Here is a 27,867-nt window from a genome sequence, read left to right on the forward strand (position 1 = left end):
GCATTAATTAACATGTATGGGTAAACTAAATCAAACAGGCTTTCTAAGAATGAATTACAAATATTGTGACTTTGAAATAAATTTTAAAATGTATTATTGTCATAATTTAAACCATTTTTTATCAGAAGCTTCATCATAAATATTACTGAAAGCCACAGGAATAGTTGTTCATTACTTTCACTGATCACCCTTATCAAACATAGAAAATACTAAATCTGCTATATTTTATCTCAAAAGGTCTCAGTCTGTTTTGTGATACTCTCTTTCCCATCAAACTAAACCTACTGTGACTTATAACAGTTCCTGAGAAATCAGTTACCAAAAAATAACCAAACAGGAAACATGCAGTAAAGTCAGGAAGTGAGGGATCGTCTGCTGGGATCCGTACAGTTCTCTCTTCACCCAGACACAGGCCGTGATGATACTGTCCATTCTCTTAACTGGGCTGAATACTAGTTATACTAGTTACATGTGTATTTGATAGTAAGTTTATGATAAATCATGAGCTGAATTTGATAAGTAGTTAACAGTGAATTAATCATGATGTGCCCCCTCAAGTAAAGTCATGACACAATGATGCATTAACAAGCCATGAGTTGATGTTAGTGTATGGTAAGTTAACCATGAGATAGTAATGCCGTGCCCCCTGAAGTAAAGTCATGACACAATGATGCACTAACAATTCATTCATTACAAAATTAATAAACATATACACTAAGAATCCTTTTTCCTTTACACCCTTGGTACAAAAAACAAACAATGATAAAAAGTATTTGTAGGCTAGTTTATTTATATTTATATAATTAAACATATATGGACTTAAAAGAAAGCCCAAACATACCTGTAAAGACCCACATAAGGCATGTTTACATGTAAAACAGGGCGCATCCACCGACTAATGCTAATCGAAGCATATAAGTTACATTTAAACAATTAAAAAATACAGTTAATTAAAGTACACACCTCCAGAAATATCCCAATACAACAATCATACAAACATGTCTTAAATTATTATTTTGGTTAACCAAAGCAGTCGACATATATTATTTGATGAAAATGTCAGCAATACCGAAGGAACACAACTTACGCGCTAGGAGCACCGAGAGCGCCACTAATGAGTATCCCACCAGAAACAAACCCTACATACTGTATTACCGGGAAGAAAACTAGCTGTGACTAAACGTAGCCTAATTGAACTATAACAATCTGAAAACGGTTTATATCAAATTAAAATGATTAGTGATAGTTATTAGTTTATTTTCCACGTTTGATTAGACAAATGTGTGTAATTAAAGTCGGCATGAAACGGAAGTTGAGATCGTCTTTTTCTCCTTATTGTGACGTATAACCGAGTGAAACGGTTTCTGAAATTAAAAAAAATGTAGGGCGAGGCTTGATTTCGTCCTTCGGGAATTGATTGGATCGTTGGAAGTTGGGCGTTGCTAACAAAATGGAGGCAGATTTGAAGTTTGCTCTCAGTGTTGGAGAAAAACTCGATCTATCTCTTAAATAAATGTATTTTTTCTCTAAATCTTTTCTACATAATGTTACTGAGCATATTTCCTCACTTTTCGCTGGTTTATGCTACAGATTTTACTTATTTTAAGCCTTTTATAGCTTTATTTCTGTAAAGCTTTTTTCTCAACTCTCCCTTGTAAGGGGGGCGCGCCGTAAGCACGTTCACACGCTGCATTCCTCAGTGCGAGTCGTCACGATAAGCTGTTCGTCCGACTATATTGAGTAATTTTTACATTAAAAAAAGCTTTTATTTCTCATATATTTCTCTCTTTTTGCCTCAAGTCCTTCTTGAAGAAGGTATTGTGTATACCGAGAAAAATGCATCTAACCACGATCAGTGACATGTTTCTGAGAGGAGGACAAAAGAAATATGAGAAAAAGACAGTATTAAAGTGCAGAAGAGACATCAAAACACAGAGTTAAAAAAAAAAAAAACTTCAGAGGAAAAACAATTAATGGAATATGTTCCATGGACTTTCTCCACTCCTGGAGCTAGTTAGTATTTCTACTGAAGAACAGCCAGAACATGAGGATTCATAGTAATGACTGTTCGTCCAGATCAAAGCATTTTCCAGTGAATAAACCATGTCAGTTAGATATGTAAAACGATTTATTTTCATGGCATCATCTTTTGTTGTACATTCAAGTCCTCTAACAATGCAGATGAATTGAATCCTTTTAAGAACATCCTTTTTTTAGGGTGTGCAAATTGATCTCTGTGTTTCATAAATGAAGCACCTGTCTTTTTTCCAGGCCAGTGGAATTTTTTGATGGTGTTCCTGGAGGTGTTTAACAGCCTTGATCACAGTGAAGTGAAAGAGGAAAGATAGGACACATAACATTTGAATGATTTGCTGAAAATAAAACTCCATCGACTATCAATTACAGACCTCTTAGGTCGGCTACACACTGCAAGCGTGGCGTGAGCGTCTCAGCTGCGTGGCGTGTCCGTTTTTATTTCGGCTCCCATGTTAACAGGTTAGAGCGTGCACTCTGCCTGCGTGAGACGCGCGTCTCAGGCGCGGCTCAAGCCGCACGGAAAACGCGTGCATGCTAGAAATAGAAACGACGCCTATTTTTCATGCGACACGCAAGCGTGTTGGAAGCGTTTCCAGGCAAAATAGAATAGGAAAATATTTTTATATGTCATTTTGACACGAATGCATATTAATAATTTACATTTTGACGTTTGAAAGTCTCTAGGTTGACATAAATGCAGATATAATTGTAATTCTTAAAAAATTATAATATCGATTTTCAAATATTGCACTTGTCAATACAGAACAAAACATTTTGTAGCCTATTTGGCTGTCAATACTGCCGAGTGCCGACGTTGTCTTTGCTGTATCAGTAGGCTTTATATTTATAAAAATATATATTTATATATTTTATGTTTAACATGAAGTATAGGCCTTCCACTACGTCACCTAGCAGCAGCAGCTCGCCACGCTTGCAGTGTGTAGCCGGCCTTACAGTGGATAGTAAGCCATTCATGATACTATGATGTTTGGATAAGGGTAAGTAATTAATGTAGTGTATATGCGTTTTTAAAAGCTACACTGGTAGACTCCATGCACAGATCTTAACAAAATAATGTACATTGACTATTAACCTTAGATATGGACTTCTGCATGAACTTCAGCTTGAATTCCTCCAGTTGCTGTAGCACATTCTTTAGTTTGTTAACTGGCCTTGAATGTTCACTATAAGCTCTATCACTGACCCTAGTGCTAGCACAGGCCCAACTTTCAGAAACACAACCCTGCTGTCAGTTATAATGAATGTCACCTGCTGGGTTAGGGTGCTTATTACACTTCTTGATGTATACTTCTTGCCAGCAGGAACAGGGTAAGGCAGGTTAGTCTGGCACTACAACCATAAAGCAGTGGACTCTAGACCTGGCATGGACTATACTTTTTCCAGAGTTGGCATTAGTGTCAGATGTTCAGACATACTGATGGGATAACTGGGCCCATGAAGGTTAACATGCACTAAGATGTTTGAGCTTATTTAAATATTTATAATGACAGTTCAGGATTTATGCTTTTCTGGTAGTCTTTGTTTGTCAATTACATTTTATTAAAGCTCAGAATTTTAAGCAAATATGTCCATATAAAATGATGGTATACCCTATAATTGTAATTGGATGTGATATCCTCACAACGAGTGAATGGACTGTGATGCGTGCAACTCATATTGTTACTTCACTCAAAACTATAGCTTCTGTCCTGGATCTTCGAGGACCTTTTAAAAAAAAAAAAAATGTTAAAATGCTGATGGGTAAACGTTAGTCTCGCGTAGCCAGAACTTCAGACTGACGATATAAGGTCTGGACTCTATTGCAACTTTCATTGGTCAAGGACCGCACAAGAGGATGTTTGACTGACATCTAAAGCAACCAATCAAAGTTTGTTTTGTTCCATGTTATGTTTAGTGGCGTGAAAATGCAAAGGCAATGTCCCTGCAATAACAGACCAGTGTGCAATTATAAATGACCACAACTCTAACCATAACGACAAAGAGGAAAGTATCGTATAAAGTATAACTTTCAAAATTCTTTTTTTGTAGCTGATGAAATATAAAAAACATTAATTGCCAAGATTTTAAAGGGGACATAACACACACTCTTTCCTGCCAATCTCATGTTAATCTTGAGTACCTATAGAGTAGTATTGCATCATTCATATTTCCGAAGAGTCTTAAGTTTGATCAGATTGATAAAAGATAGATACGGCTGTACCAATTCTTTCTGAAAACAGTTGAGCTCCTGGAGGCGTGCCGTGGACGGATCTAAAGAGTCACAAGCACACACACACACACACACACACACACACACACACACACACACACACACACACACACACACACACACACACACACACACACACACACACACACACACACACACACACACACACAATACATCATTGCATTATCCCTGGATAACTTTTGATTCACTATAAGTTTGTGTTGTTAACATTATATGCACTTACTCGCTGATTGTCAACAGAACAGACATTTTATGTAGTTTTACATACCGTCTGTTGTTCCGACTCATGACCGAAACCTTTTATCGCTGGGACCGCTCCATCTTTCAGTTTCAAACGATCTCCAGTGTCAAGCGTCGAATTGGGCCTTGTTTATAAAACATTCGTCACCGAAATGTCGGGAACAAACAAACACATTTGCATAACATTGCTGCCCCGGAAAAACAAACTGCATCCACTGTTCCCTTAATGTTGGGTTCTTTGAGAAGCTGAACATTTTTATCTTTCACTTACAACCAAAAACACACTGGTTTGGTGAAATAGTTGTTTTCGTTGTCTAAAAACAAAATGACAAATCTTTCTCGAGCTATTCTGAAATGAATGGAGCACGTTGATGGGCGTGCTCTTGCTCTCGCTCTGGTTGATGTGCTCACACGCTCATCCGGGAGAAATGCCTATGCAAGGAATTCCGCCCTTTATGACGTCATACAGGGCCATACTCGGGAAAAAACGTTCTTAAACTTATATGAACCCTAAAGGTGTGTATTTGGCACAGAAAATACTCTGTCATATATCCAACTAGTTTTTATTTAAACTGGCCATGTTTAGCATGAGAATCCAACTCTTTAACAATGTAAATAAGCCAGAATGCATGACATAGCATTAGACATCCCCTTTAAAGAGCTTGAGCATTAAAGACATAACTGCACTGTGCAGGAGGATTGGCTTTCAGATAGGTGTCTACCTCTATGGTACTGCATATTTTACAAATAATCGTGTCATCCTTTCAGTTTAAACTATCCCACACAGCAGTTATTTTTAATTGCTTAATTTTACTTCATTAATTTTACAACTTGATATATTATATATGACTGTAGGCACGTGTGCGTTTTTTAAATTGCTTTTTTAACTGTTGCTGGTTTATATATAAGATTGAGGATCTCAGAGAGTGAATAGTGCATGAAAAATGCAGGGAAGTCAAAGGTTGTGAGATGGCAGATGAAAGTGCTGGAGGTAGAAATGCTCTGGGAGTAATTGTAGAGAGCAGAGGTCACTGCTCAGATATCTTTGTAGGACACTGGAGCCTTGTTCACTATGCTTTGAAATAGGAGGCAGGTCGTTGGCTTTAGCGTATGAGAGTTCTTAGGCCACATTCTCAGGCTTCAGCTAAGACACAGTTGTCTTGTCAGGTGCTTCCGTGGGCATATTATTTTTTATTAATGGATGACTATGTGCGTGTGAAACTACACAAATATTTTCCTGGCTTGAATTATTGATTACACTTTACAATATGGTTATGTTGGTTAAAATTAGTTAATGTAAGGGTGTCTAATCCTGCTCCTGAAAACTTAATACAAAATTACGTTCATGAACCCGAACCAGCTGTAATGACCTCTAGAGGTCAGCTAGATCTTCTAATTGTGATTACTGATCTCTGGCTAATTTAGTTCTTCAAACGAATTTGCAGATTTTATTAAAATATCTGGATTAAGTTGTCAGAGATTACTGTGTGTTCTTTTATTTATTTGGAAGGGCAAATACTGATACTCGAAACCATGATCAGCAATGCAGGGATTGGCTGGTGCCAAGACAGCAAAGTAATGACATCATATTTAAAAAGAACATCACACCTGTGAAAAACTTGATGATTTTCTGGACCTTTATAAGGAAACAACCGCAAGCGACCAAACAACATAAAAGTTATAATAGATACATTAAATGTGTACTGTTTATTACATGGTTCCCAATTATTTACATTATTTCACAAGTTCTAGTATTTGTACAGGCTTAAAAATTTGTATGTCAATGATGTAATTAGCTATTCATTTAAAATTACCTGTGAAGCATATTTGTTATTTAACAGCATTAATTAAAGTTTCTTAAGGGTCAAGAATTTTTTTCAAATGGCTCAGCACACAGCAAGTTATCTGCATCTCCTGAAACAGTGAAACTAATATTAGCATAGATACCATTCCTCTTACAATGTAACAAGTAAATCGGGTATTATGGAAAGTGTTCCAGGTTCCATTTTACCAAATGTATTCAGCCTAACAATCCTTTAAGGGATTTGAAATATAGAAATGTTATAGTGTGTTATTTTGTATGCCAGATTAAAGAGTGTTTAATCTAGAGTGTTTCTGTCTCCCAAACAACACTAGGAAGACTGTTCCTCAGTTTGGCCAATAAATAGGAAATAATAATCTTCCCCCGCAGTTGATTTTGATATCTTAGGCATTATCAACGGGCCAGACTTTATAAGTAATCAGCAAGAGTTTAAAATGTATACAGTGTTAAATAGGTAGCCAATGCAGTTGACAGAACCGGGCTAAAATGGTCATATGATCTGCTTGCTAGAATTGTTTTTTTTTTTGCGTTTGGTGAGCTAATGAAATATTAAAACTCGAATCAATTGATTATTTTGTACGCTGTAATGGATTATAAAATAACAAACAGGTACCATTTTAAAAGCTTTATCTCCAAACAATATCTCTTATTTCCATAATTATTTATGTGGTGAAATGCAGTGTAATAAGTGGTATGACTGTAATGAACCCTTTAAATTTCCTTCTAGTTTGAACTTGCCGCTTGCTAGGAACTGCTTTCTCCGTGGAAGCGTTGTGTTTAAAGACCTAAGAAGGCAACCGAACAACCGGCTGGATGTACATTATCCCTTACGCATCTGACATTGAGAGCATATGTTGTACATTAAATATATGCTAGAAATGTGGCTTTTGTAACTGTCAAAGGACATGTTTTTTGTTGAGATGGGTATTTATGTTTTTGTTATAAATTCATTTCAATTTTGAGTTCATTAAATTTAAAAACAAATATATTTATAATGTATCCCCTTTGAAATGTTTGAAGTTGGGGGTGGGATTTAGGAGACGTAATGTGTCACATGACCCGGTTGAGTTGGGAGCGGGTCTGCGTGATTTTGGCAAGGTTGAGCATGAACACGGACAAATTATATATAGCCTGAAGATAATTGTTTTGTCTGCATTGTCTGAGAGGCGCACACAGTAATTTAACTTTGTATACTTCATAATGTCTATGGTGTTGTTTTGTATTGCTTTATGTGTGCAATGTGATGTGTTAATGATGTTTATTGATCGTATTTCTGTTGTGACGTTCATTTGAATATCTGTAGACACTGGATGAAAGAAATGCATATTTTGAATATTATGTTTTTATGTCTTGTAGTTTTCACGGTGTCTACTGAAGAGAGAGAGAGAGAGAGAGAGAGAGAGAGAGAGAGAGAGAGAGAGAGAGAGAGAGAGACAAAAATAAACAGAGAAGACATCTGTATGAAGCATGGCCATTGTTTTATTAGACCAGTGCAGCTATTGAGAATGAGAAGATGTCGTCACCACACAGCGCCCCGCCCCCAAATATCACGGCATCCTCCCCCTTCCGCCATTTTGGGGGTATGCCCGCCAGGTAATGGATTTGGACAGAAACTGGAGAAGAGATATTCTGATGATTATTATGTACATAGTTTTCCAAACTCAACTGAACATGAAGTTTTAATCCATCCAAGCCGATCTGAGAGAGCAACGGCTGGTAAACGTACGCCATTATTTCACCACAGGGTGTCAGTCATGGTCTAAACTAATGATCGCGATGCTGAAGTGTGAGACACTTGATCAATGCGAACCTTTATTTATTTTTATTAAACATGTTGATCACTATTCTGTCATTTTTCATTGTCAGTCATTTTACTGTATGTTATAAACATGTTTATGCCCAAAACGCTTAATTAATATTCAAGGTAGGCCTAGTTGACTGTCATTTTCCTCTACTGTGTGCATTACTGTTTAAGATTAATTCAATATTTAACATTGTTAACATTACATTCATTTAAGGCACGTACCGAGCATTCATTCTACTTAAGAAGGCTGGAATAAAAGCACCAGCGCACACAAACGATCATTTTAATTTTTAGTCAAATTCATTTAAAAATGTAAACTCAACAGGTATAAAATATGATCAGTAAGAGAAAAACACTGCTAATGAGGACGAGCACTGGACTGCTGCAGGATAGTGGGGAGATATATTTATTTATTATTCAAAATGCACAGGAAATATATTTATAGAAACATTTCAGTGCAAGGTGGTAAAGAGTTCTGAGTTCTGCCGCAGCAGCTCGTAGGCCAACGTTTTTGATATCAGCCAGCTTCTCTAAATACCTCAGCTTGGCGCTGGTAGTAAGTTTCTCCCTGTAAGAGACCTCTTCTTCTCCATTTCTTCTAAGTTTTCTCGTAATTTATCTGCTTAAACGCCGCAATGATAATTCCTCGAGCCGTCTTTTGCTCTGATCTCTGTATCGCTCTTACAATGTTGCCCTGGCAACCGATAGCGTGGGATCCCAAAAGGGTGGACAGGCTCAGACTCCGCCCAATTTGTCACGTGACAGCAAGCGACCATGATGTATCTCCTCATTCTCAATAGTGAAAACGTGACGCCATTACAGCCGACAGCTTAAAGAGTGCTACGGCATCGGCTGGATGGGAAGAGGAAGCAAGATTGCGGATGCATCACGTAGAGAAGAGACGTCGGATACTAAGAGAAAGCACGATCGCGGCGGGGCTATCGCTTGGAGAGAGAAGGTGTCAGAGACGAGGCTTGCCGTTATGCAGCTGTCACAGCCAAGGAAGTACAGCAACCCGAACAGTAGAGGGCAACATTTAGCCGCGTAGCTTTGCAAGGATCCTTTCTACAGGATTCATAGAACATTGTTTGTTGACTTCATCGCTGTCTTAAGCAGAAGAGTACTGCTTTGCAATCAACAACATTTCGGACTGTGATACCTCTGTCTTTATGGACATTTAAAAAAAAAGAAAGAAAGAAAAAAGGGGTGTTTATAATATATTGCTTTAATTGGTTTATCATTTCAACCTAATTGTGGTTTATATTTTACAAGTGACACACACTGCATGAAAAGTGGGATTTTCGTCAGTATGTGACACTGTAGATTGCCGTGAAACTTCAGGTTTACGACTGTGCACGGCAATTTGCAGGCAACACCGAAAACTGCCGTAAATTGTGGTAAATTGACGTGGGCCTTGCTTGGCAGTTGTCCCCCCATGACCCCCCCTCCCCTTAATTCTAGGGGAGGCTTTATCATGTAAATGAACATGCTGTGAGCTACACAAATGCAAATCAGAGTAGCAGCAGGGGGAGTTTTATCTAGGTTCTGAATTTTTTTGACTAAAACAAGTTTAAAGTTTAAGTTAAAATGTTATCTTAAATTTAAGTAAAATGTACTCGTTTTAGTACACATTACTAAATTTTTAGGGCAACCAGTTTGCTCCAATTTTTTAAGTAGATTCAACTTGTCCGGGCTCACAGTGTAGATTAATTACTCTGTATGTCATTAGCGATAACCAATGTTATGTAAAAAAAATAAAAAAATACAGGACAGCAGTTCATGTCTTCAACCTTTAGAGAGGTTATGTGATGCAACAAGACAATGAACCAAAGCACACAAATAAATCAAGTAAAGCATACAGTTTACATACCAACATTAATTTTTCCACCCTGCACTGTGAATGATTTTTTAAATGGCTATTAATCATAAATGTGAAAAGTACAAGTTTGTGTGTTTATAGTTAAGTCAGATTGTGTTTTTCTGTAATTGTCATTTAAATTGAGCTCACACCACATTTTATGAATTATCAATGCAGATTTTCAAGAGGTGGTTTCCTGGACAGGGTTTAAATTATGCCAAGAGTAGGCCTTAATCTAGTTAATCGTGAGTTAAAAAATTGTTGCCTGGAACAAAGATTAAGCACAGATTACTAACACCTGGACTATGAGTCCTGAACTAAAATAAACTGGATTCATTTACAGTTTTATCTAATTGCTTACACACAATTTCTGAAAATATGGCTCCATTTCTTGTAACTCTACACACAAAACATCAGACATCTCTTGCAAAAGCAACACTTTGTGCAAAACTATTTTAACTATTTCCAAAAATGTTGTTTTTGCATATATCTAACTACACAATGCACAACTGGGTGGCATTTATAGTGAATCGAAAGTTATCCAGGGATAATGTCATGATGTAGTGTGTGTGTGTGTGTGTGTGTGTGTGTGTCCGTGACTCTTTAGCTCTGCACGCCTGCATGAGCTCGGGTGTTTTCGAAAAGAATCGGTACAGCGTTATAAATATGATCAAACTAAAGACTCTACAGAGATATGACGGATGCAACACTACTCTATAGGTACTCAAGATTAACATGGAATTTACAGTTGAACTGAAATCAACTGAACTGAATCAACACTGAAGTCACTTGAGCTGAATATTGACACTATATTGGCTTGTTAGAGCCGGTTTACAGCAGAATTTGTTTTGAACTTGTTACTGAAGCTGCTATGAAACAATATATTTTGTTGTATGCATATTCTTTCTTTCTCAAACCTTAGTTTTGATTTCTAAGTGATCAATTTATGTATAAGTGTTTTCACACATGATCATTGGCTGTATGGGTCCTCAGTAAATGAATGTGGCATTTAAATGGCAAAAGTTATTCTTGTCTCTATAACTTATGGCTTCCTAAAGACACGTTTATGGGTAAATAAAATATCAATAATATAAATAAAATGAATATCAAAACATATTTTAAATATAATGAAGTCATTTTATTAAAGCACTCATCAGATGTTCCTGGAAACAAAACAGAGACAGAACAGTATAAACAAACTATACAACAAACTATACTTTTAGAAATTATATATAGCCTAACTTTAAAAAACAAACAATAACCCATATAGATAAATTATAATAATTGTATAATATTAAGCATTTACTTAATATACATTGTAACATTAGGCTACTTTACTCTAGCACAGTAGTCAGTTAAGCAATTAATTAATATCTTATATTAATATGTATGTAGCCTAGGCTACATCTAAAGGTAAGTCTGCTTTAAAAAAAAAAATATTACGCTTCGACATGTACAGAATGTGCGCGTTAAGAAACACGTTCAAATGTGTCTTCTTAACATGTTAAAACTGTGCGTGAAGCGGAAAACAGGGCGTGTTGAAGGTTGAAACAATCATAAGTCACGCGTTTCGTATAAAGAGATTTGGCCCCGGGCGCGTTCCATATCAGAGCCCTAGTCCAATGAGGTGCGAGGTCGAGGTCATGGCCATGACGCGTAGAAGACGAGCTTTAAACTATTTTTTTGATGTTTTTTGCTGCTTTCCTTTTTCGTGATCAACAATGACAGGACACCGTCTTCAACTCAATCTCTGCATGGACGCGACGAACTTTTTGGACTCATTTTCAGGAGGCTGTCTTCGTCTTCATAACTCTGAGGCAAACTGCAGCCGCTATGAACCACAGCATGGGTAATGTAACGTTACGATTTAAAGAATATGCTTTTATTCAGCTGTATAAGGAAATGGATGCGTTAATAGATCCGAGCTTAAAACTGCACATTTTGTTTACACAGACTATCCTCGCCTCATAACGAAGCCGTGAGCTCTTATCTGCTTGGAGAGATTTCCGCGAGTCCAGATTTAACCGCTGATCACGACGAAATTGTGTGTAAGTAACTTCTAATGTGTTTCTCATTCCTTGTTTAATTTTACCGTGACTGTTTTTATTAATACCAGTCTCATGTAATTGTTTTCCAGCTGCCTGTAAGACGTATTATGAATCGACACGCCGGAGCTTCAGATACAAACAACCTGAAACTGCGAAGTTTAGCTCGGAGTCGATCAAGAAGAAAAAGGGTAAGATTTATTATATTAGATCCGTTTTTTGTCAATGTGAGTATTTTTCAGGTTGCTTATTGTCTTTATGGATTGTATTACAGTTGCTGGAAGCAAGAGTGTGCTGGATGAGGTGGACGTTTGGAAGTCCGCGGCCATTGAACTCATGTTTGACGAGGAAGACGGCTTTGTTGACGGGGTGTCTGGATGGATTGTGCGGCCACCGCGCTCTCGCAGCCTGGAGCTCGACGAACTTTACATTACGAGACATTACTGCTGCACTGTACATAGTTGTGTGTTTAACAATAAAGCTCTTTCTTTGAGTAAACCGCTGTGTTTTATAAATGAAGCCCTTTCTTTGAATGAACAGCTGTATGCTTATAAATGAAGCCCCTTGTTTGAATAAACGGCACGGTCCGTATAATTTTCCCATATATTCCTTGATGGTATGAATACTTCATAGCACAATAACATTAATATGAAACAAATTATTACAACATAAATTATATATTTATTATTATTATTATTGGGGTTTACATTTATAATGAGCCAGGGGGACCAATAATGATTGGTTTGCAGTGATCTGCCAACCAATCACGAGGGATTTTTCTTTTTTAAATGTAGTGGCTTCAGCCAATAGTGAGTGAGTAAATTCAAGTCTGGCCGTTGACTCTCTGGTTTCGCTGCTATTCATATGCAAATTAGAGGCGTCGCACCTCCGCGCGGTCTCTCAGCGGGGGGCTCTCCACCTACGTCATGGTTCGTTTACGACAATTTGTGGCACAGACGAACGCGACGTTCGCTGCCTCTAAATTGTCGAAAACTGCCGAAAATTAGGGAGATTTCCAGGAGTATACAGGCGTTTATGGGGTCGAAAATCCCACTTTTCATGCAGTGACAGTGGTGAATAGTTACAAGGGTTTTTGATCTGAGAGTAGGAGTTAAGTAACCATGTACTAAAGTGTTTTGCTAAAACATTTACAATGCCAGTTCATGGAGAACAATTACAATGAATGAATCAAGTGAGCAAATTGAGTACTTTCAGGCAGAATTGACTAGCTTAACTGAATAGTTAAGTTTTCAAACTGATGATGCTGAAAGGGAAAGATTAGAGTCAAACGATAACGATAATTATCGCGAAATAATTTTCCTCGATAAATGATAACAAGAGTTTGATAAATGCTCGATATAATGCTTACGCGCTATGTGTAACGCTGCGCATGTGGTGTGCAGACCGGGCTTCTGGGTGCCGCACACGGCGTTGTTGACAGTCACAGTGGCTGACAGGCTGACAGGCTTGGAGGATTGGAGTGGAGTGGAGCAAGAACAATGAGTGATAGTGAAAAAAATTCAGCGCTCACGACCAGCTCGGAGGACACAGATATCGTTGACAAGAAAGGTCACTCAACTTCAGTGATTTGGAGATATTTTGGCTATTTGCACTCCAACATAAAACAGAGCGACGTGCACTGCTTATAGGTTCACCACACGGTAATATAATTATTCAATTATCTTGCTTCTTCGAAGTTCTTCCATATAGCATTGAGCCCAACACAGAGCTAACTCTACATTAGCCTAATATCAGCTCACGCTGAGGCTTATCGCCTTGTTAGTTCGTTACCAAACTATAATCACTAAAACGCCGGACTTATGGAAAAAATACATCGGTATCACTGCATGAAAAGTGGGATTTTCGACCCCGTAAACGCCTGTATACTCCCGGAAATCTCCCTAATTTTCGGCAGTTTTCGACAATTTAGAGGCAGCGAACGTCGCGTTCGTCTGTGCCACAAATTGTCGTAAACGAACCATGACGTAGGTGGAGAGCCCCCCCGCTGAGAGACCGCGCGGAGGTGCGACGCCTCTAATTAGCATATGAATAGCAGCGAAACCAGAGAGTCAACGGCCTGACTTGAATTTACTCACTCACTATTGGCTGAAGCCACTACATTTAAAAAAGAAAAATCCCTCGTGATTGGTTGGCAGATCACTGCAAACCAATCATTATTGGTCCCCCTGGCTCATTATAAATGTAAACCCCAATAATAATAATAAATATATAATTTATATTGTAATAATTTGTTTTATATTAATGTTATTGTGCTATGAAGTATTCATACCATCAAGGAATATATAGGAAAATTATACGGACAGTGCCGTTTATTCAAAGAAAGAGCTTCATTTATAAGCATACAGCTGTTCATTCAAAGAAAGGGCTTCATTTATAAAACACAGCTGTTTATTCAAAGAAAGAGCTTTATTGTTAAACACACAACTATGTACAGTGCAGCAGTAATGTCTCATAATGTAATGTAAAGTTCGGCGTGCTCCAGGCTGCGAGAGGGCGGTGGCCGCACAATCCATCCAGACACCCCGTCAACAATGCGTCTTCCTCGTCAAACATGAGTTCAATGGTCGCGGACTTCCAAATGTCCACCTCATCCAGCACACTCTCGCTTCCAGCAACTGTAATACAATCCATAAAGACAATAAGCAACCTGAAAAATACTCACATTGACAAAAAACGGATCTAATATAATAAATCTTACCCTTTTTCTTCTTGATCAACTCCGAGCTAAACTTCGCAGTTTCCGCCTGCGATGTAAGTTCAGGTTGTTTGTATCTGAAGCTGCGGCGTGTCGATTCATAATACGTCTTACAGGCAGCTGGGAAACAATTACATGAGACTGGTATTAATAAAAACAGTCACGGTAAAATTAAACAAGGAATGAGAAACACATTAGAAGTTACTTACACACAATTTCGTCGTGTTCAGCGGTTAAATCTGGACTCGCGGAAATCGCTCCAAGCAGATAAGAGGTCACGGCTTCGTTATGAGGCGAGGATAGTCTGTGCAAAATGTGCAGTTTTAAGCTCGGATCTATTAACGCATCCATTTCCTTATACAGCTGAATAAAAGCATATTCTTTAAATCGTAACGTTACATTACCCATGCTCTGGTTCATAGCGCCTGCAGTTTGCCTCGGAGTTGTGAAGACGAAGACAGCCTCCTGAAAATTAGTCGAAAAAGTTGGTCGCGTCCATGCAGAGTTGAAGATGGCGTCCTGTCATAGTTGATCGCGAAAAAGGAAAGCAGCAAAAAACATAGGAAATGTAAAAAAAAAAAAAAGTTTAAAGCTCGTCTTCTACGCGTCATGGCCATGACCTCGACCTCGCACGTCATTGGGCTAGGGCTCTACTATGGAACGCGCCCGGGGCCAAATCTCTTTATACGAAACGCGTGACTTATGACTGTTTTTTACGGTCTATGGTTTCAACGGTTTCAACACGCACTGTTTTCCGCGTCAACGCAGCAATTTTTTACGTGTTTCTTTTGTATGTGTAGACACGTACATTCTGGTCGTGTAACAGGCATACACGCACAGTCGACGCACAGTTTTAACATGTTAAGAAGACACATTTGAACGTGTTTCTTAACGCGCACATTCTGTACATGTCGAAGTGTAATATATATTTTTTTTAAAGCAGACTTACCTTTAGATGTAGCCTAGGCTACATACATATTAATATAAGATTAATTAATTGCTTAACTGACTACTGTGCTAGAGTAAAGTAGCCTAATGTTACAATGTATATTAAGTGAATGCTTAATATTATACAATTATTATAATTTATCTATATGGGTTATTGTTTGTTTTTTAAAGTTAGGCTATATATAATTTCTAAAAGTATATATAGGCTAATTTACACAGCACATATTTATAACTGAAAACACACACACACACACACAACTTTATTCACTTTCACATAATAATGTTTTTGTAATTTGGTGTTTAGTTTGTTGAATAGTTTGTTTATACTGTTCTGTTTTGTTTCCAGGAACATCTGATGAGTGCTATAATAAAATGACTTCATTATATTTAAAATATGTTTTGATACATTTTATTTATATTATTAATATTTTATTTACCCATAAACGTGTCTTTAGGAAGCCATAAGTTATAGAGACAAGAATAACTTTTGCCATTTAAATGCCACATTAAGTTACTGAGGACCCATACAGCCAATGATCATGTGTGAAAACACTTATACATAAATTGATCACTTAGAAATCAAAACTAAGGTTTGAGAAAGAAAGAATATGCATACAACAAAATATATTGTTTCATAGCAGCTTCAGTAACAAGTTCAAAACAAATTATGCTGTAAACCGGCTCTAACAAGCCAATATAGTGTCAATATTCAGCTCAAGTGACTTCAGTGTTGATTCAGTTCAGCTGATTTCAGTTCAACTGTAAATTCCTCAGTTGTGCATATTTGTGTGTAGTTAGTTATATGCAAAAACATCATTTTTGGAAGAGTTAAAATAGTTTTGCACAAAGTGTTGCTTTTGCAAGCGATGTCTGATGTTTTGCATGTTGTGTGTTTTGTGTGTAGAGTTACAAGAAATGGAGCCGTATCTTCAGAAATTGTGTGTAAGCAATTAGATAAAACTGTAAATGAATCCAGTTTATTTTAGTTCAGGACTCATAGTCCAGGTGTTAGTAATCTGTGCTTAATCTTTGTTCCAGGCAACAATTTTTTAACTCGCGATTTACTAGATTAGGCCTACTCTTGGCATAATTTAAACCAGGAAACCACCTCTTGAAAATCTGCATTGATAATTCATAAAATGTGGTGTGAGCTCAATTTAAATGACAATTACAGAAAAACACAATCTGACTTAACTATAAACACACAAACTTGTACGTTTCACATTTATGATTAATAGCCATTTAAAAAATCATTCACAGTGCAGGGTGGAAAAATTAATTTTGGTATGTAAAGTGTATGCTTTACTTGATTTATTTGTGTGCTTTGGTTCATTGTCTTGTTGCATCACATAACCTCTCTAAAGGTTGAAGACATGAACTGCTGTCCTGTATTTTTTTTTTTTTACCTAACATTGGTTATTGCTAATGACATACAGAGTAATTAATCTACACAGTGAGCCCGGACAAGTTGAATCTACTTTAAAAAATTGGAGCAAACTGGTTGCCCTAAAAATTTAGTAATGTGAACTAAAACGAGTACATTTAACTTAAATTTAAGTTAACATTTTAACTTAAACTTTAAACTTGTTTTAGTTAAAAAAATTCAGAACCTAGATAAAACTCCCCCTGCTGCTACTCTGATTTGCATTTGTGTAGCTCACAGTATGTTCATTTACATGATAAAGCCTCCCCTAGAATTAAGGGGAGGGGGGGGGGGGGGTCATGGGGGGACAACTGCCAAGCAAGGCCCACGTCAATTTCCGACAATTTACGGCAGTTTTCGGTGTTGCCTGCAAATTGCCGTGCACAGTTGTAAACCTGAAGTTCCACGGCAATCTACAGTGCCACATACTGACGAAAATCCCACTTTTCATGCAGTGTATCGTAATTTGTCTTTGGTGATTTATTAATAAATCAGCAACGCCTGTATTAAAACAGAAATAAAATCATTTAATCCAATGTGCGCGGTGGACCAATCCACTACAAGGCAAGAGAGGGGGGACTCAAAATGTTTCTAAATATAAAACGCATTTTTTGCCCGTTTAATTTTTTTTGTTTTACTACTTACACAATTATTTTAATTAATTTAATTTAATTATATTATATATATATATATATATATATATATATATATATATATATATATATATATATATATATATATATATATATATATATATATATATATATATATATATATATTGATATTGTCAATGTCATTTATTTATAAGGTTTGGCATGCTGACCAGAAATATTTTTTTAATTCTATTTTTGTTTATTGACAAACATTATCTTTAAAGCACTTTAACTATGCATTTGCAGTCAGCAGTTCTAGATTTTACTATAGATATTTATTTTATATATTCTATTTATATTCTATTTATATGAATAATATTTTACTCTATTAATATTGATTTTATTAGTAATAAATATATCAACCTCAGTTTTGATCAATTGTTTACCTGTTTGGGAAGTGTTTGTCATGTTTTGACAATAAAGGATAGTTTAAAACCACAGTTAACTGTGGAGGAGGCTATGGCTACTCAAAGGCTTGAACTTAAAAGACTGGAAAATCAGAGAGATCTTCAAGTAATAGCTGCAAAGCTCAAAGCATACTCTGAAGCTGACTTAAATGAGTCCAGTAAAGAAAGTAGAGTAGCACAAAGTGAGGTAGCCAATTGTCCTTCAGTATCTGAAATTAAAGAAGAACAAACAACCCATACTGATAGGGAAGCTTCAGTAGTACAAGCCCCATAGGACACAATGGTTCTCAGCAAACTTCCCACACCTGAGCCCTGAGTTTTCTCAGGTGACCCACTTAAGTTCTTAGAGTGGAGAACAAGTTTCAAGGCATTGATAGAACGGCGATGTGCAAATCCAGCTGATAGGTTGTTCTACCTACAGAAATATGTAAGTGGTGAGGCATGATTTGTATTGGAAGGAAACTTCTACAGAAAGGACGAGGACGCCTATGATCAAGCATGGGAAGCGTTGAATTCTCGGTATGGTCATCCATTTGTAATCCAGCGTGCATTCAGAGAAAAACTGAATGACTGGCCAAAGATTAGCTCAAGAGAATCAGTTAATTTGAGACAGTTCAGTGACTTTCTGACAGCCATGCCACACATCAAAGGGCTTCAGGTGTTAAATGACTGTGAAGAGAATCAAAGAATGTTACAAAAACTCCCTGATTGGGTTGGAACAGGCATGTTACAATGCAGTTGAAACAATCAGAATAATACCCTCATTTCAAGGAGTTCACTGATTTTGTAAAAACATACAGAAAACATACAGTGTTGGGGGAAATAACTCAAAGGATTCAAACACACCCAATAAATTAAGCACATCGCGTTCATTCTCATACCCAGTCACTTGTAGGTGTTGTGGGCAAAGCCACTCCATCCACAAATGCCAAACGTTTTCCCTTTTGAAACACATCTTCCCTTTCCTGTTGTGTAGACAGTGGTGACGGAGGGTACCTCAATTATAGTGCCTGTATGGATTTCTTCATCCATCAATCCTGAAAGAGAGATCTTAGTTTATGCCCTACAGGATACTCAGAGTAGCAACACCTGCATGGACCAAGAGGTATGTGAGTGGATGGGGGTAGTTTCAAAGCCAGTTAAGTTAATGCTTACTATGATAGGAAAGGATTACATTGTTGAAAGTGAAAGAATTAGTGAGCTCAGAGTTATGGGGTTTTCCTCTCATGGCCTAATCAACTGGCCACCTGCCTATATCCGAGATGTCATCCCACTTGAATGTTCCCACATTCCTATCCCTGCAACTGCCAGAAGAGGGAGTCATTTGAATGAAATAACTCAGGAAATTCCAAAGCTGATGGATTGTAAGGTCAGACTCCCAATAGGTTATGACTGCTCAAGAGCTTTGGCTCCACGACAAGTCATCACAGGAGGTGATGATGAACCATATGCCATCAGGACGGACCTGGGCTGGACTGGTTTGCAGTTCACCACGGGTTGCAAAGTCAACAGAAGTCACAGGCCTGTGCCATCGTGTATCCATTAAGGAACTCCCAATATTGACACCTGCCTCTGTCATCAGAGCCCTTGAATCAGACTTCAGAGATAAAAATCCAAGGGAAAGGAGCATATCACAAGGTGATATACAGTTCATGCAATTACTAAATGAAGGAATTCACCAGAATTCAGAGGGACACCTGGAGATGCCCCTCCCCTTCAAGACATGCCCACCATTACCAGAAAATAAGCGGCTGGCTCTGGTGCGGTTGAATCGCCTGAAAGGACAATTTGAGAAAAAAACCCAAATTCAAGGATGACTATGTTAAATTTATGGAAGGTGTTTTCAATGATGGTGATGCGGAGAGAGCTGAACACCAACCCAAGGCAGGAAACGTCTGTTATATTCCTTACCAAGGGGTGTATCACCCTAGAAAGCCAGAGAAAATCAGAGTTGTGTTTGATTGCTCTGCCAAATATGACGGTACTGCACTGAATTATCACTTGCTTACTGGACCTGATCTCACTAATGGGTAAACTGGGGTTCTCTGCAGGTTCTGCAAACATCCAGTCACAGTTATTTGTGATGTAGAAAGGATGTTCCACAGATTTCATGTGAGCCAGGAAGACAGAGATTACTTACGGTTCTTGTGGTGAGAAAATGGTAATACAAATTTAGAGCCAAAGGAGTATTGCATGAAAGTCCATCTTTTCGGAGCAGCATCCTCTCCTGGCTGTGCGAATTATGGAATGAAGTACCTTCCATGTCAAATGAAAGTGAGTATCCTGCAGCAGCCAGCTTCATCAAAAATAATTTCTATGTGGATGATGGACTCATTAGCGTAGAAAATGTGGACTCAGCTGCCAAACTTGTTCAGGAAGCCCGAAATGTGTGTGCAAGAGGGAAATTGCGTTTACACAAGTTCATGTCCAACAACAGAAAGGTTTTGGAGTCAATTCCTGTCAAAGAGCCAGCAGAGTTCAGGATGTGGACCTTGTTTCTGATGAACTCCCAGTTCAGACCATGTTGGGAGTAAAGTGGATTGTAAATAATGACACATTTTCCTTTAATGTCGCTCTGGATGAGAAACCAGCAACACGACGAGGAATACTCTCAAATGTGGTATCTGTGTTTGATCCACTAGGCTTCCTGGCTCCTTTCCTCCTCTTAGGAAAGAAAGTACTACAGGAAATGTGCCAAAAGGGCATAGAATGGGATGAACTACTGCCCTAAGAGTTGATACCACAGTGGACAAGCTGGCTGAATGAACTAAAGAACCTGCAAAATCTCCAGATTCTGAGATGTTTTGCTCCTGAAAATCTAGGGAAGGTTCTGAGGATTGAACTCCATCACTTTTCAGATGCGAGTAGCTATGGTATTTGACTATGAAGACAAAGTGCACTGCTCCTTTATTATTGGAAAGGCAAGGGTTGCACCAACAAAGTTTGTGACCATACCCAGACTTGAGTTAACGGATACAGTGATCTCAGCAACGGTCAGTAGCATGTCAAAGGAGGAGCTGGAGCTCAAAATTGACCAATAATATTTCTGGACAGATTCTCAGGTGGTCTTGGGCTACATTAACAATGAAGCCCGTAGGATTCACGTCTTTGTGGCGAATCGAGTCCAAAGAATCAGAGCAGAGGTGTCAAAAGTATTCGCATTCATTACTCAAGTAGAAGTATAGATACTAGGGTTTAAAAAGACTTCTGTAGAAGTTGAAGTATCAACTCAAGCTTATTACTCAAGTAAAAGTATAAAAGTAAAAGTAATGTAAGGGGAAAAAATGCCATTAAAGGGGTAGTTCACCCAAAAATGAAAATTCTGTCATCATTTACTCACCCTCAAGTTCTTCCAACCGGTATGAGTTTGGAAGATATTTTGAAGAATGTTTGTAACCAAGCAGATAGAGCAACCATTGACTGCCATAGTAGGGGCAAAATGCTATGGCAATCAATGGTTGCATATAATCTGCTTGGTTACAAACATTCTTCAAAATATCTTCAGAACAAAGAAACTCATACAAGTTTGGAAAAACTTGAGGGTGAGTAAATGATGACAGAATTTTCATTTTTGGGTGAAGTATCCCTTTAAGGACAAAAGATTAGGCCGCGCCACAGTGCATACCCCACCTCTTCAAAAAACATTTTTCTAAAGGCCATAATGACTATAATGTTATATTAAAAAGTTAATGTTGAAATTTTTTAGATGCATAGGCTACCCGTTTCAGCTGCATATATTCCCATTGAAAATCAACGCATTTTAGGACAATGCAAATACATTAAAAAACCATATGTGTACTACTGAGCAAAAAGTCAAAATTCAGAGGCGTGTTATCAATAACCATTATTTGAATGCGTGATCAGTGTGGCCAGATTGGGTCAACGATTTCCAGCCCAAAAACTCACCAAATGTACATTTATATTCAAAAAATGGTTATTGATAACATGGCTCTGAATTTTGACTTTTTGCACTTTTACAATACTTATAGGCAACTAGTCACTCCAAGAAAAATCCCAAAACTTTAACTGCCAAAATAATGTGATATTATTTTATTGCCATACGAATCAATGTTGGTAAGTAAGTTACCATTTTATCTCCTTAAAACATAACATTGAAAAAATCAATTTCCCAGTAAAACGGATCAAATATGTCCAGGTAGAAACTGTCAAAACGGCAATCCCTCAGAAAAACACAATGTCAACAATAAGAAGCCAATTTACGTGTAAAAAGTGCCCAATATAGAGATTGGAAAAAGCAATGTAATTAACAGGCATTGCCAAAATGCGTAATTCATTGATACTGTACAATAATCCGCCAACAAAAAAATAACAACAATGCGCTTACCTTTGTGTTGCACTTTGCTTTGACAAAACTACAGTATGTCTTTCGTGAAGTACATGGCACATGCACTTAGCATAGTCAAAACTGATTAATCGTTGATTTAAACCTCTTTCAGCAACTGTCGGGGTTGCAGATGTCCTAAGTGTGTATATGACGATGGACAGGAGTCACGGTTATATTTATAAAGAGTCTTCGAGTCACAGGTGTAATTCACGTTTGAGAGTTGAGTCACTCTCCCACTCTTTACTGTAGATACAACTTACTGTATATTTATGCCACTGGCATAGCGATCACTGGAATATACAGCTACTAGTTATCGCGCTAAAAACCCGGCTAAAGTCATGAATGAGCACGTCTACCTGCTGATCGCTGATTGGCTGAAAGTGCGTGCTCGTCGGCGAGAACCCACCCTATCTGGCAGCATGGTGTGGAATTTGTGCAGGTGCAGGCGTGATTGATCGCCTTCAGCCCAATAGGGTAACAACTCTTTGGGGAATGAGTAACCACTATGCCACACCGAGGAACACACCTGCCCTAGTGTGAAGCCGGAGACCAGGCACAGGCCTGGCGTCGCACGGAGTTGCAGACAAAAAAATCTTATGAAGGTGTGCGGGGTGGCCCACCCGGCCGCTTCGCAGATTTCCTGAAGCGAGACTCCAGAAAGGAGGGCCACCGAGGAGGCCATGCCCCTGGTGAAATGAGCCCTCACGGCCATCGATAAAGGCAAATTGCGCACCTGATAAGCCGTGGCTGTAGCCTGGACAATCCAGTTACTGATTGTCTGTTTAGATGCAGGCAGCCCTTTCCTGGGTGAGCCAAAGCACACCAACAACTGGTCTGACTTTCTCCACTGCTAAGACTTCTGTAAGTAAAATCTTAGTGCTCTGATGGGACAGAGCAGGTGAAGTCCCCCCTCTTCCGCCGTCACGTGAAGTGCAGGATGGAAGGCCTGAAGAACCAATTGACCATGCCACATTTGATGGCACCTTGGGCACATAGCCCGGTCTTGGATGTAAGAGGACCTTAACTCCGCTTGGGGCAAACTCCAGGCAAGTTGGCGTAATCGCCAAGGCCTGAAGGTCCAAGAAGTGATAGCAAGGAGAAAGGCTACCGTAAGGGTCATGTTCTTTGCCTCAGCCGACTCCAGTGGTTCAAATGGGGCCCAGCAAAGCTGGATGCCTGAGAGAAAACCACAGTGGACAGTGGGACGTCTCTCAAGACGTGAACAGATCCACTTCCACTGGGCCGAACCTCTCACACATGGCCCTCACCACCTCTGGGTGAAGTCGCCACTCCCCGGGCCTCAGTCCCTGCCTCGACAGGACATCTGCTCCCTGATTTTGGTCCCCAGGGATGTACACCGCTCTGAGAGACGACAGTTTCCCCTGGGAACACAAGAGGATCTGGTGTGCTAATCTGCATAGAGGGCGCGACCTCAGACCCCCCTGATGATTCAGATACAACCCTACAACCATGTTGTCTGATCGTATCAGGACATGGTGGCTGCAGAGGTCTGGGAAAAAAACTCCTCAGAGCTTTGTAGGCCACCAGCATTTCCAGGCAATTTATGTGCCAGGAAGAATGCCGGGCCTCCCACAGATCTCTCGCAAAGCGGCCTTCCATGACCGCAGTGAGGGAGGCATCTGTTGAAACGTTTTTTCAGCAACATGACGCTCCCAGCACTGGCCCCTGTGACAGAAACCAAGGTTTCTTCCATATGACGAGGGAACGAGGGCATCTGCACGTTACCCTGATCATACGGAACGGATTTCCCCTCGAGGAAAACCCTTTGGTTCCCAGCCACCACTGTAGGGGTCTCATGTGCAGCAGGCCAGTATTTATTCTGTTGGACGCAGCTGCAATGAGCCTCAGGAGTCTTGAAACTGCTTCACAGTGATGCTGTGGCCTAGCTTCATTCTGGAGACCATCGCCCGTATGCAGGGTTTTTCCTGGGTCAAAAATGGTATTAGGTGGTGGCTGACAGACATTGTCATCCACACACACACACACACACACACACACACACAGTAAAAAGTACCCTACCCACGTGATCTGTGAGCGCAATACTGACAATACATTTTAAATAAATGCAAAGAAACAGTTTGTCCTTTTTGCTTATTTTATTTTGTCGTCTATGAAACCCCGGCTAAAGTCGCATAATCTAATTATGAGATACAGAGCGTCAAAGTAGTCATAATCTTAAAAATGACCAAAACAGGTAATTTATATATTATACCAAAGTGCAAGGAACAGAACAGCTGATAGTTTAATTAATAATGATTAATATAGGCCTACTGTTTTCTGTAGGCTAAATAAAGAACCCGTATTATATATCAATATAAAAAAGTTGCGTATGTCCTTCGGAAGCAAAGCTCTTGCGTCTGATATTTTGGTTTCGGTTTGTAGCCTATACGAATAGAACATGCATGAATGAGAACATAAAGTGCAGGACGTGCTTTATGTAGGCTAAAAGAGTTATTAAGCGCAATGAGCCATGAAAAAATTAGAATGAATCATAATCTAATTGAATTGTGAGACAAGTGAAGATTCACAGTTATGACTAACTATCTGCACAAAGTTTGAGACTGACCTGTTAACTTGGTAGAGCATTAGGCCTAGTCCTGGATTTACTCCAAATGTTACACAGTGAGATTTTCTATGGATGTTTTATATATTAATGGATATATATAGGCCTATTAATGACATTTTATACTGGGATTTCATTTTACTAATAAAGTTATAGTCTACAAATCATTAGAGTGAACTGACTTGGTAAATCAAGCTCTTGTGGTACCCCCATTCGTTTCAATGTTTCACGATTTTTGGACATGCACATCATAATAAATAGACTTGTTTTACAAAACTAAGAATTTTCCTATGTCCCAATTTCCCATATGTCCTATATCACTGAAAATGGGAGAATCTTAGCTTTAATGTGGTATATGGCACATAGTCAGAATAATAATGGTTAAAAAATTTTACAATTTTAAAAATAATCTTTGGAATTTTTGAAAAAATTTGGAATTTCTCAAAATCATGATTTTCTGAGGCCGAAATTCCGCTAATTTTTTGACATAGTCTTACTCAGTCAATATTAAAGATATCAAGGTTATATTTTCACAGAATGTTCTTTACATTATGTAGGATGATTTTATGTACAAAACAGTGAATGACAAAAAAATTTCTTTAGCTGGGTTTTCACAGACAGGGTCACATACTATAATCATATCAATATTAAAAAGTAGAATAAAAAACTGTTCTGCTGTATACAATTTAATAATATTATCAGCTAGCTAACAACAACTTTGTTCTGGTTTCACCTCACTCCAGTCTAAACTAAATGATTTTAGGCTATTCATTTTACTACCCATTGTCAACAGAAATAAGCTGAAATACTGTGGATAATTAAAACAAATTCTCACTAACCACTCTTGCACACTTGTGTTCTCATTTCAGAGGTGTTCTGAGTAAATGAATAAACTGATTTGTGAGTTAATTTTTTTAACCAGTCGTTAAAATGATTCGGTTCAAAGGAGTCATTAGGTCGTGAAACGGACATTAGCAGAAGCGTTGTGTGCGAATCCCATCTGTTAGAACATCGCAAAAGATTTGTCAACACACAGAAAACACTTCATAACTGGATAGAATTTGTTTCCCGTTTATTGAAAGTATGGTTTATGTCAGCTCTTAGAGATGAGTCAACGTTTTTTGAGCGCAATTCACACCCAGCAGTAATTCAAGGAAAAAATTGTCTGAATGGGCCACATGCAAAATGGATTCGGTCTTGCGACCTTTTGATTTTGATTAATATGCAAAATATGAGAAAGAGCTAAGACTTATTTTAAGCTTAAAGAGCTTATTTTGAAGAGAGAGAGAGTGCACGCGGGGGAGGGCTCTCTGCTCGTTCTGTTTGTCACTCTAACATGCACCCTATCACAAGCGCAGCAGTCATCTACATCACTAATAAATCACAATAACTGATCAAATAAGGCTTTGGCTGGACAAACATTTGTTTTGGCTGCTACCAAAAATATTTCAATGCCGGAAAAACCCTGCCCGTATGGACTCGACACGCGCAGGAGACAGTTGTGCCCGCATCATAGTCAAATCCCATTCGACTCCCAGGAACATGGTTCTCTGAGAAGGCATCAACATGCTCTTTCCGTGTTGAGTCTCAACCCCAAGCACTGAATATGGCCAAAGACAACATCTCAATGCCGAACTGCCACTACTCGCGACTGGGCCAATATGAGCCAGTCGTCGATGTAGTTCAGTACACGGATGCCCCGGAGACTCAGTTGGAGCAAGAGCTGCATCCATGCACTTGGTAAACATGCGAGGGGAAAGAGCCAGGCCGAACTGAAGAACCCGATATTGGCATGCTTCGCCCCCGAAAGCGAACCTCAGGAACTTCCTGTGACACAGAAGGATGGATACATGGAAGTATCCATCCTTTTTTAGATCTATCGTGACAAACCAGTCCTCAAACTGGATCTTCAAACTAGGCCAGCCGAGAGCGCAGCACTCTGAGCGGCAGCTTATCACTTTCACTGTAAGCAGTCCCCTCGAGACCTGCCCATGCTGCACACCCAAGCACTGCACACAGAGCTGATGTGTGAACACGTTTTAAATTGAAAATGTTCTTATTGTGACAAACAACACCAAATAAGACAGACAGTTTGAAACACAGAGCGCTATGCTGAAGAGTGAAAGCTGTCTGTACTATGCGCCGGCTTCCCCTTTGTAACTTCCGTGTATGCCATCACATACTACGTCATGACGCAACACCAATCAGGATTGGAATAGTTTCATTCATACTTCAGACGTGCTGTTGCTAAGGGAGCACCCCCAAAGAGTTGTTACCGACGCAGTGTCTCGATTCCCTTGAAAGGGAACTCCAGAGCTGCATGTTGGTGATCCTGAAATCAGAACTACACAAGTACTACAAACAAAGGTAGTACAAGATGAGAATCTTTTGGAGAGGTTTAAGCGGTTTTCAAAATGGCACACAGCATTGAAAGTTTTCGCTCGTATCCAGCAATTAGCAAGAGACAAAACCGTTAAACCCATAAATGTTGAAGACATGAGAAAGGCCAGTATCACGGTTGTAAAATTGGCACAAAAGGATGCCTTCAAAGAAGAGATGCAAATACTGAGTCATAGCAAATTGCCACATTGTCATCCATTGTTCCAACTTGACCCAATATTGCATGATGGTGTTCTCAGGGTGGGAGGACGATTGAGGAAAGCTTCCTTACCTTTTGACTCGAAACACCCAGCAATCCTCCCGAGAGATGTTGTGGTCACACGTCTTGTCTTGG

At 38.8% G+C, this 27,867-nt stretch overlaps 2 protein-coding genes across 2 annotated transcripts in view; both read left to right on the forward strand.

Annotated features, from left to right (window-relative positions):
- Positions 1-27,867, forward strand: part of col25a1 (collagen type XXV alpha 1 chain) — a gene marked incomplete at its 3' end in the record, with an annotated part of 823,527 nt that overhangs the window by 165,265 nt on the left and 630,395 nt on the right. The window lies entirely within an intron of this gene.
- Positions 11,630-13,560, forward strand: LOC307139291 (uncharacterized protein; the record flags this gene model as incomplete). The annotated part of the gene is made up of 5 exons (XM_079838187.1): positions 11,630-11,861; positions 11,966-12,060; positions 12,150-12,248; positions 12,332-12,599; positions 13,461-13,560. Exons 1-5 carry the CDS (start codon positions 11,734-11,736, stop codon positions 13,558-13,560), a joined length of 690 nt encoding a protein of 229 aa, XP_079694313.1. The 5' UTR covers positions 11,630-11,733.

The sequence above is a fragment of the Gobio gobio genome, assembly GCF_949357685.1.
Source record: "Gobio gobio genome assembly, chromosome: 2".
In the NCBI taxonomy this organism is placed as follows: domain Eukaryota; kingdom Metazoa; phylum Chordata; class Actinopteri; order Cypriniformes; family Gobionidae; genus Gobio; species Gobio gobio.